Below are 12330 nucleotides of genomic sequence, written 5' to 3' on the forward strand. Positions count from 1 at the left end.
TATTATGATATAATATTATACCCAACATAATATTGTATTATTTTATTAAATATAATGTATTATATAATTATAATATAATTATATTTTATATTATGATATTATAATATTTTAATATTCTAATATAATATATATTATATTTTACATAATATTTTATTATAATATTGAATATAATATATAATATAATTATATTTTGTATTATGATAGTATAATATAGTATTTTGTATATTTATCATAATATTATAATATTCTACCAAACATAATATTGTATTACAATATTAAATATAATATATTATATAATTATAATGTAATAAAATTATATTTTGGATTATGATATTATAATATTTTGTATCATAATATTATAATATTCTACACAACATATTTTATTATAATATTGAATATAATATATTATATTATATTTTGTATTATGATAGTATGATATAATATTTTGTATATTTATCATAATATTATAATATTCTACCCAACATAATATTGTATTACAATATTAAATATAATATATTATGTAATTATAATGTAATAAAATATAATTATATTTTGTGTTATGATATTATAATATTTTGTATCATAATATTATAATATTCTACACAACATAATATTTTATATTTTGTATATTTATCATGATATTATAATATTCTGCCCAACATAATATTGTATTGTAATATTAAATATAATATATTATATAATTATATTTTGTGTTATGATATTATAATATTTTGTATCATAATATTATAATATTCTACACAACATAATATTTTATATTTTGTATATTTATCATGATATTATAATATTCTGCCCAACATAATATTGTATTGTAATATTAAATATAATATATTATATAATTATATTTTGTGTTATGATATTATAATATTTTGTATCATAATATTATAATATTCTACACACAACATAATATTTTATATTTTGTATATTTATCATAATATCATAATATTCTACCCAACATAATATTGTATTGTAATATTAAATATAACATATAATACAATTATATTTGGTATCATGATAGTATGATATAATATTTTGTGTATTTATCATAATGTTATAATATCCTACACAATATAATATTTTATTAAATATAATTATAATATAATACAATTATAATACAATATAATAGTATTACAATATTACATATTAAATCATTATTATTATTACAACATCACCGTGCCCAAAATTGTTCTACATCCAGCCATCAATCGCCGTTTTCTCGCAAGAAACGTGCTACAAAAACCGGGACACCCGGTAGACGTGGAACGGCGTATCCCTTACGCGCACGTATCCGATACACGGACGTCGGTGTTCGTGCTGAAGTGCAGCGCGGAAATTATTGCACGTTTCTGCATATCTGGATGATGCTCTCCGCTGCATAGAGCTCTCTTTCCAGGGACGGTTGCTTGGTTGGTTGGTTGGTTGGTTGGTTGGTCGGTCGGTCGGCCGAGTCGGGGAGGCTCCCTTTATCCTATCGGTGCGCACCCTCTGCTCGACACGAGCCACCCTCTTGGAGGGTTTCCCTCTCACTCGGCCCCCTTTTGCTTTCCTTCTGCTTTCTCCTAGCTGCTGCAAATCATCCCCTTTCTCTCTCTCTCTCTCTCTCGCGGGAAGTACTTCCATGACAAATCTCGTTACACCCGGCGTTTTTATGCCCCGATGGCGACGCCGACTGACAGAGATGGGGCTTCTCACCCCCCCGCGCCCTCCCGCGCTCTGTTTCTCTTCGTCCCTTTGAAGACGAGTCGCACGCCAGCCGCAACAGAGTCGAAATTCGGAATCTGGATGAATCTGGATGGAATCATTCCACGAATGCGCTGGAATGACGTGCCAGGGAATCTCTTGTCCCAATGGTGCAGCAATTTTTCTCAGTTTCAAGTACATTTAAATGTTAACCCAGGCGAAACAATCGATGAGTTTGTTACTTGATCATTTATATCCAGACATCGGTTCGAAAGGAAATGAAAGCGACGATTTATTGTATACGGTTCGGTCGCTCGTTATGGTCCGCAAACGATCGGGGTTAAGCTTCTCGTTTCTCGTTGAGTGAAAGAAGGGATGTTCTGGGGGTTTTCTTGGCTGGTGGTCAATTTCGGTGACATTTTTGTGTCAGGTTAGAGTTTCAGAGGGAGGCGCTTGAAGAAATTCGAATATTAGAATATTTGTTTGATAGCACCTGGAGGGGTAGCAGGAATATCGCACCGCAGCGATAACTGTATAAATATTTGTAGCGGTATTTGAATTTATGAGGCGCGTAAAATCTCTCCGGGGTTGCCTCTTTATTATTTTTTTTTTTTTTTAATATTGAATATCGAAGAATATTGAAAATTTATGAATGAGGATATTGGACTGGTAGGAACAAGCTCAGGATATTGGATAATTGTAAAGGATGTTATACGCGTAGTCGTGATTTTATGATATTAATGAAAGATTTAATTTATGAACAGGATGTTAGAACAGGCATGAGTACACTGTACTGTACGTGAAAATTGTTAATTTCATCTTTTCGTCGACATTGATAACAATCATCTGCTCGCAACTCGTTTCTAAATGTAAAATACATTGAACTTTATAAAATTATCGTTCGTCTTGTGCAGCATGCACTTTAAATTCTATACGAAGAACGCAGACATTTTTATAGTAATATTCGCATGAAAGGACATCTGTTATTCAGTATCAGAAAAATCACACGATGTTACTCTCTGTTTTATGTCACATGTAACGTCCGATTCGTACTCTTAAGTAACAGCTCGTTCAACGCTTAAAAGGCACACGAAGCCTTTCTCGTGCAGAGAGGTTTCCTCGTGAAATTAAACAGGACACTTGCGCTAACATGCTTAACGCGTATCGACAGAGTCCATGTCAAAATGTTCGTGCGCGCTGCGGCATGAACAATTGTCCTATTTATGAATTATCCTCGTTTACGTGAGTTGAATTCTTGATTCTTTTAATTTAACTATTTAAATATCCCTTCTTTTCTTTTTTTGGGAATTCACGGTGAATAATAATAATAATAATAATAATAATGATGATTCATTCTCAACGAATATACTCGTCACTCCTCAATTTTAATTATAGCTCGAGCGCACAATAGATTAAAAGGGGTTGCCAGTGACGGAAAAAAAAAAAAAAAGAAAAGAAAAGAATGGACAGTGTCAGATCGTGGAAAACAGCACGTTTTGTAGAACCTTTTGACGATGGCAATGTCGTGGCCTCGCATGTTGCAAAATAGCCGGTTCGGAAGACTCGCGAGCGAGTAAATGGATACGCGGGGACAGTCTCTTTCGCGCGAAATAAATACGTCTGGCCGCGTTTTTGGCCAGGGAAGCATTATGTCTGCGAAGAGAATATGCAACGACGAGCTCGTAGGACAGGCCCTGGACAGTGGCCAGGGACGTCGGCCAATCGCTTCGTCCAACGCGAATTATCATGATTCCATTATCCTTTCAATGGTACACACGACGTTGTCTCGCGCAACTGTTCAGCCTCTTCGTCTTCGTTTTCTTTTTCTTCTTCTTTTGCTTCTTTGACCTTTCCAACTGTCACGCTGCTCCTCTTCAAACGGATTAATATTCGCAGTTCGATTGAGTTTCGTTTATTTGCAAAGCGGGCAACTTTCTTTGCACGTGTACAAGGTCAGAGTCATCGAGAAAGAGAGAAATTATAGTTGTAAGATATAAAATTATATGATATAACAGTAATATAAAATATAATATATAATTTCTAACTTTCTAGAAAAGAAAAGAATGAAAAAATATAAAATTGCATAGACACGCACAACTTTCGACATATTCATTTAATATATTATAATTATTATATTATATTATAATTATTATTAATATATAATTGTAGTTATGCTATGTTATTTATATTATAATTATTATTAATATATAATTGTAATTATGCTATATTATATTATAATTATATTATATTCAAGTATTTATAATACATAATACATTATAAATACTTGAATATAACAACTTAATACTTAAATAATATATTAAATACTTAAATACTCTCCTATAATTATTTTGTCATATAACGTTTTGTTACATTCCATTATATTATCACACCAATTATTTCATTATCGATTAATACAAGTAAAATTGTCTGTTTGCGATACTTCAGTACGAACTGAACATTTGGAGGATTGGCATTTAGTCTTGTAACAATGCAGTTAACGTAGACGTGTATCTTTGGCTGAAAGTTCAAAGAAAGTTTCGACAAATGTATATATATATATATATATATATATATATATATATATATATATATATATATATATATATATATGTCTGTGTGTGTGTGTACGTAAGAAAAGGAAGAAGACAGAAAGAACGCGAAAGAAAAGGAATAGAACGAGTAGAACGAGTAGAACGATAAGACGTTGGTTGGATTTGTGCCAGATATTTATGTCGATGTGACAGGATAGTACTCTCGCGTCGAACGACCGTGACATTGCAATGGTATCGATGGAAAAAAAATTGCCGGTGGATTATAGATACAGTGTAATTCTTTTCGTCGCTACTGATCTACGCGATTCTTCTTGTTCGATATCTTGGAACGCAGTGCAGTAATGGTTGGACAAAATAAATAATATCATAAAAGAGGGAAAGAAATTTTTACGATCGAGTAATGTGAAAACACGAGTATACTTTGCTGTTTTAAATTGCTTCCGCCAGATGAAACGTGGCTAAAGTTTCATTGAATGTTTAGTCATGTCGTTGAATTAAATTCAAATCGTACTTTCACTTTTTTCTTCCAATAAAAATAACGTCATTAGCGAAAGAGAGAAAGAGAGAATTATTTGTTAGTGTCAAAACATTGTAATTAATGCAATTGAATTTTGAACAGTTCGTTAACAATTTTGCTTGTTCGAAAAATTCGCAAAATTTCTTAATTATTCTAGAATTTCGTTTTCTTATACGTTTGAACAACGTTCTTATACATTTTTTAATTTGTAGACTTCGTAATTCGCTCGTTGGACCTCCCTTTTTTCGTCTTAAAAAAAAAGTCGCAACTTCTATCGTGGAAATAAAACAAGAAAGAAAAAAAAAAAAAAAAAAAAAAAAAAAAAAAAAAAAAGAAGTAGAAAATCTCGCGAGTCGTCCAACCGATTCGATACGGTGCTCTCAGTGGTGACCTCTCTAATTGGCCGTGCGCCAGCCTCGTCTCGTCGACGTCTTCTTGTTCCAGCTATATTTGCTTCCTAAGGAGATTCGTCGACGGTGACGCGTTGTCCAGCTCCTGGGAAACGGTCGTGGAGAGGATTGGCGATGATTTACGAAGCTTAGCGCCTTCTTGGATCTCTTTCTCCATCTCCTTTTTTCATTCGTTTTTCCGCGTACTCCTTCCTACGTGGCGGTTGCTATTTCGCGAAACGCGCCGCAGAAACGGGGAACAAAGGGATTTCGACGTCGATTCTTTTGGATTCGATGTCGACGTTGGGAATGGGATTCTTTCAGATTCTTTCGGATGGTAAAGGAATGTTGGAGTTTATTTTTGGAGAAGATTATTGGGCTGTTACAGTATTTTAGATTGTTTTCGATATATTTGCTATTTATTACACTTGTTAAAATATAATAATATTTTATTATTATTATATTTCGGTATATTTGCTATTTATTACACTTAATAATATCTTATTATACTTCGGTATATTTGCTATTTATTACACTTGTTAAAATATAATAATATCATTGGGTTACGATTATATTATAATAATAACATTGGATTAAATTATTAATTACACTTGTTAAAATATAATAATATTTTATTATATTTCGGTATATTTGCTATTTATTACACTTAATAATATCTTATTATACTTCGGTATATTTACTATTTATTACACTTAATAATATCTTATTATACTTCGGTATATTTGCTATTTATTACACTTGTTAAAATATAATAATATCATTGGGTTACGATTATATTATAATAATAACATTGGATTACACTTGTTAAAATATAATGATATTTTATTATATTTCGGTATATTTGCTATTTATTATACTTAATAATATCTTATTATACTTCGGTATATTTACTATTTATTACACTTGTTAAAATATAATACTATCATTGGGTTACGATTATATTATAATAATAACATTGGATTACACTTGTTAAAATATAATAATATTTTATTATTATTATATTTCGGTATATTTGCTATTTATTACACTTAATAATATCTTATTATACTTCGGTATATTTGCTATTTATTACACTTGTTAAAATATAATAATCGTCATTAGGTTACTATATTGTCTACTTGATATATTCACGATCAATTAATTATTTTTGTATTTTTGTACTTGTTATTATTAGTATTACATATTTTTCGTATTTTTGCATTTATTATTATTATTATTATTATTATATATTAAAGAACATTGTCGTTACATGACAAAAGGTACGTTTTTAATTTATAATCGTTACTATGTTCCCGAGTCAGATTTTAAAATAATTTTTAATTTTTAACTCTGAAACTTCAACTTGTAACTTCTTAACTTTGATTTTTAAACTAATTTTTCTACCAAAATCCACTTCAACAAGTATTTTCAATATTGTTGAGACTTTTTACTGGAGGCGTGAAGTTACATTCAAAATATTTCCTTTACCATCGGATTTTACACATTCACACACCTAAACGTGTGTCAAACATAGAAAAACGCATAGAATGCGTGTAAAAGTTTCAAAAAAAACACTCTGTATCCTTTACGTAGCGTATATGTTATTACTATCATAATGTTGCATGGTATTTACGCGCAATTACGTTACTACGATGGCGCGTAGGCAACATTGAAAGTTTTCATAGCCGGGCCGATCTATTTTTGAATTTTCGCGAGTGGACCAGCTTAAACTACAGACAGTAGTAAACCATATTCGTGACAGTCCGCAAACAATCATAAAATCTGGAGCTCATGCGTCACAACGTGATTTAGTTGCAACGCGCGCGCCCGGTTGGTGGTTCAAACTCGTCGGAAATGAGTTATACGCGGACGCGAGGAGTCCTTTGAGGCTTTTCGGGATGGTTCCAGAAACGGTACAAAGAACCAGATACAAAGTGGGCAATTAACTGTACACGACGCTTTCTCAGACCTGCTCCAATAACAAGCACTAATGGCGGTTTTTCACGCGGTTCGCCGTGTTTCGACGATTCGTTTCAGTTTTGTTGCCGTTCGCGTATTACCGGGAATGTGGTCACGGAATGTAACTTTCTCTCTCTCTTTGTTTTTCTTTTCACATGGAGTTACTGTTAGTTTCAATTTTTCTTCCAGTCGCGTACTACTAACATTTGTATAAATGTACGCTCTTGCTGTTCAATTGAACATCAGTGATAAAACCGATCCAATGTCTTGTGGACATTTCGCGAGTTTAAACTGAAATGATGAAAACATTGTCCGACAAAAATGGCAAGAGAAATCGATTGATACAATGAATTTGATTTAGTTTTTTTTATAAGCTGTAAAATTTTATAAATCAAGGAATATTAAACGTATCGGAACTACCAATAGCAGTTCTCTTCCGTCAAGGTCCGTCAATGTAACAGACTTCAGAGTTTCCTTTCGTCAAAATTAATATTGAATTCTGTTAATGTTGACAGAGGCACGTTCGCTTTAATTGTGAAATTACACATTTAAATTATAATTATTTATATCGTCAATGAAATATAAATTATAACGACCACTACGTGTAGGATATTTTTATACTAGACACTTGTACCAGGATGATTTCGTATTAGTTGCGTTTGTTTGAAACGTATGGGAATTAGAGATTTCAACGTAATTTCCTTAGAATTCAAGTTTTTTTTTCGTACAATAGCTGCATGTCTGGCCGGTGTGATATTTTTTCAGAAACACATCGACGTGTAAAATATTCAGCGCACTTGTCGCGACGTTTTTAAAGGACGAGCCTGAAAACCCTGTTTATCTTCCATTTCTTCGCTCGTTTCCATTATTCGTGAAAACACGAAAACGCGTAACCCCGCCGCCGGTTGAATGTTGAATTTCTTCGTGACGATCCGCGAGAGCAAATCGGATTTCTCGCCGATTCGAAATTTATTTCCCAAGCCGAGAGGAAGAATAAAAAAATCAAAGCGCCGAGAGGGGAGTTCGGCGTTGCAACGGGACAATTAAGTTCCCATTGATTCGCTCGAACGTCGTTTAATTTTTTCGTTTTCAGACAGATAATTCGCCCGCGCGGTATTAGCCGGTTTGCACCGGTTTGCGCGTAATTAGTTTCGCGGCGTGAAGTGCGTTAAACCTTTTAATTAACTGCGACATCGGCGCAATTACGTCGCGAAGGGAAAAGAGACGATGGCGTTTGAAAAATATCTTTTTAACGATTTATTCATTTACGAAATCGAAAATCTCCCATTTCCTACGATAAGTCTAAATACTGCGTTGAGATTTTTCTTTTTTTCCTTTTTAATTTATCGTTTAAAGTCGCGTCAACCGTTCGCAGATTAATCGCAAGTCTTACAATTTATTATATGGGTTAGACTGTTTTAGTTTATCCTTTAGATTGTTGTTCAGGGAGAGACTTATGAGAGAGTTGATGTATTTTCTGCATTACATGTTCAAGTCAGTTGAACTTTGAACAAATCACAAATTGAGAGATCTTTTTAGACGTGAGTGAGTTTTGTAACATTGAGATTGATCGATACATAGGGTTGTGTTTGAAACCGTTTGACTGAATCTGATGTCATGTATTTTTTTGGTATACGTCGTTCATACGTTATTCAAGTATTGGATATTTCGATTTCCTAAAACACGAGCACACGCTCGAAAATTAGAGCTTCCAGTGTTAGGTTGAAATTAATAAAATTACAGATACGTGTAATGAAGTTGCGCTCAGTGTTTGCAAGTGTTTGCAGGCGACCAAGTTTGATATTGTATTTTTCAATGTATCTTGGATATTGTAATTTAGTCGAAACGCGAACGAAAGTCCGATTTTTAAATCCAATCGCGTTTGAATTAATACTTTGAAACGTTTGAAATTTGCCAGCGATTGAATTATATTTCGATAATAATATTTTCGAATTGGTAGAAACGTGAAGTTAAGTTTCGATTTTCAGTGTTTCACGAGACTGAAGTAGAATTTGTTTGAAAATGGGTAAACAGGGTAAATTCGATAAATTCCTTTTGGAGTTGGGGGAGGGTGGGGAGGCCGGTGTAATTTATTTACACGGGACAAGTGGAGTTTGGTAAACGTATTTTGATGCGGAGCCATCGATCGTGATAAACATCGTGCGCGCCCCGTTATCATGAAATATTTAATAATGCCGTGAAATTTAATGGAGAAAGTTTCAGCTTTGGTAACTGCTGCTGATATCAGCGGTAGGTTGCGATAAAGAGATTAACCAGAGATTTCTTGGCGGAATATTCAGCTTTTGTGTTGCTCGTTTAGTTTGCATTCCCAAAATTGAAAGCTTCTTTCGGGGACTGTCTTCAAATTGAGATGGGTTTTTGACATTCGGATATGATATCGACAAGCGAGTTGAAATTTCGGCGATCATGAACACAATGAATCTCAGTGGAGTTGAAGTTGAAACTTTTCTAACTTTTGAAGAGATTTTATATTCGGGAGAGAACATTGCAGTTCTCGAGTTCAGCGCGGTGAAAAATTTAAATCTTCGAATTCCGACTTTCTTAGTTGTTTGAATTTGACGAAAATTGACGACGGCCTGGTTTTGTCGAATATCCAGAAACAAGTTGAGGTCTGCGATCTTCGAAAACTGAAGATTTTACCAATTTCACGCTTACGATTCGAGGCCGTGTGGTTGACTGCTCGAAACCGCGAAAAAGAAATTACACAATCGAGAACCAGGAATCTTCAGAGACAAGAGTTCGCCAATTTCACGCACTCGTAACTCGAAATCTTACAGTCAGACTATTTTCTGCGTTATATGTTCAACAAGTCAGTTGAACTTTGCACAAATCACAAATTGGGAGATCTGTTTTTGTTGTAGACATGCTGGTGAGTGAGTTTTGTAACGTTGAAATCGATCGATACGTAGGATTATGTTTGAAACCGTTTGACGACAAATTCACTAAATATTCTCGAATCAAGTTGAATCAGAATCTTGGAATCTTCGAGGTTCACGACTCTCGATCCCTGACAAATAAATTAATAAATGATTAAATAAATTACTTTCAACCAAAAATCAGATATCTCCCTCGGCATTTCTAAATTTCTGACGACTATCCGGAATTCTTGAAAATACTCGACGAATGTCGAAAAATAAATTGAACAAACAAAATCGTGGAATCTCCAAAGACTCGACAACTCTTGACTGTATGAAATACTGATAAAGTAACTACTAAATAAATTACTAGCCAGAAACCAAAGAAATCTTCAAAAAATTCGGCAGAATTGTAGATTCGAGAATCATCCTAAATTCCTAAAAAAAAAAGCTGGAGTCCCAACAGCTTCTCACAGCTCTCGATCCCTGAAAGACCGCGAAAGAAATCTGAAGTCTTCGAGATCTACGAAGTCTACGTTTTATCGCGGACGATTATCCTAAATTCCTGAACGCTCGAAACTCTCCCGTAGAAGTGGTGGAAACGAGCGCAACAACCGGAAGCCGGGGGAATCTTCAAAGACCCGTAAGACAGCGGCAACATATCCGCGCAATTGCACGCTTATTATCCTCCAGAGCGCTCACTTCAAACACGCTCGAACGAGCTACTCAACGAGCAAGTTACGCTCGAGACGGCCGCGAACCGCGCGGCGTTGAGCGGTGGGGCGACGGTTCCTCGACTTCCATTCGGTTTCCCCCGAAAATAGACGGTGGAAAATGGCTAGAATATCCGCGGAACGCGATCCAAACCCGGGGTCTCGAAGCGGTTTGTTGTTGTCGTCGCTTTTCGCAACGCGAACCAGCGGCGGATCCGCTTTCTTCGTCGGGTTGCTGTCGCTCGAGATATCAAGAATTTAGCACGATACGCCGAGCGTTCGTGGCATCGTCTCTTGCGGAACGAGACGCTGGCATCTCGGCCGCTACGGCTTGCTCTCTCTCTCTTTCTCTCTTTGTGTGCGTTTGTGTATGTTTGTGTGTTTCTAAGTCGTCGTCTAAGTTTAGAGAGTGCGCACAGTCGCATACCTGGTTCGCCGAGAGAAGCCTAACCGGTGACATTATCGTGGGGTCAGAGCGTGTCAACGAAGACACGAGATCTGGCTGGACATCGACCACGAATCCCTCTCGCGACTAATTATAGGTTCCGACCGGTTTCGAACTGTTTGCGAACACGTGTCCCCAAAAAACGGTAGAGAGTAGTAGCATCAAGCGATTGGATACATACAATGATTCGAAGAAGTTTTTTTTTTTTTTTTTTTTTTTTTTTTTTCTTCTTGAGAATTCAGATGACCCACGAGAACAGCCAAGTTTGAATATGTATTCGGGTAATTGAGGACAATTTTTTTTTTTTTTTTTTTTAATCGAGATGCTCCGTTCTCGAGGACATTGATTCGTGGATACATAGAAACGCGCTTTGAACTTTACGTTTTACCGCGATGAAACGTAAACGACTCGCATTGCGATCGATTCTAACGTGCTCTCTGTTCTGTCTGTTGCAGGAGGTCGGAAGTATCATTGGGAAGAAAGGAGAAATCGTCAAGAGGTTCCGAGAAGAGGTAATTAATCTATTTCTCTCCTATCTGTTTACATTTTCGAATTTTTTTTTTGTCGTTCCTCGAATAATTTATTTAATTCTTCAATAATTCTTGCCATTTCCTTGGGTTAACCGCCAGTTAATAATTATTACTCCACATACCATAAATTCCAATTATAATCGGGATACTCGACGCAACTTTTCAATTAAAATTTGTCGGCGTTGAGAATGATCGATTTGAAAAATGAATTCAGAAAGATGTGGCATCGTTAATTAATTGCACGTAATTGTGAAAAGATTTGGTACATGGCTTATGATAAAGAGAACGTGCAATAATAATTAGATGAAAATTATTTGTAATTAATTATTGTAAATGTAATTGTAATACCAAATCATTCGATGTGACGAATTTTTTTTTCTATTGCTTAAAAGAATTACGAATTAACATTTGTCAGAATACTATGATATCTCAAGACAAGCTTGTATCTTTAAACAAGTTTAGGCAAATCTACTTATTTTAGTTAGTATCATTTCAATATATATTATTATTCATATAACGATTTATACTTTGATACGCAACTCTGTTGTTAATATTAATATTAATGCTAATAGATAACAACAATAATCATTAATAATAATAATATCTAATAACAGTAATTACTATCATTCTAATTCCAAAATCATGATTTTC

The 12330-nt window shown here is 34.3% G+C and overlaps 1 protein-coding gene across 1 annotated transcript in view; it reads left to right on the forward strand.

Annotated features, from left to right (window-relative positions):
- Positions 1-12330, forward strand: part of LOC122536776 (poly(rC)-binding protein 3-like) — a 35913-nt gene that overhangs the window by 16438 nt on the left and 7145 nt on the right. Inside the window, exon 2 of the mRNA XM_043669443.1 lies at positions 11605-11661. Coding sequence (XP_043525378.1) covers positions 11605-11661 — 57 coding nt within the window. The remainder of the gene's footprint in view (positions 1-11604; positions 11662-12330) is intronic.

Source organism: Frieseomelitta varia, unplaced genomic scaffold, assembly GCF_011392965.1.
Source record: "Frieseomelitta varia isolate USP_RPSP 00005682 unplaced genomic scaffold, Fvar_1.2 scaffold_871, whole genome shotgun sequence".
In the NCBI taxonomy this organism is placed as follows: Eukaryota; Metazoa; Arthropoda; class Insecta; order Hymenoptera; family Apidae; genus Frieseomelitta; species Frieseomelitta varia.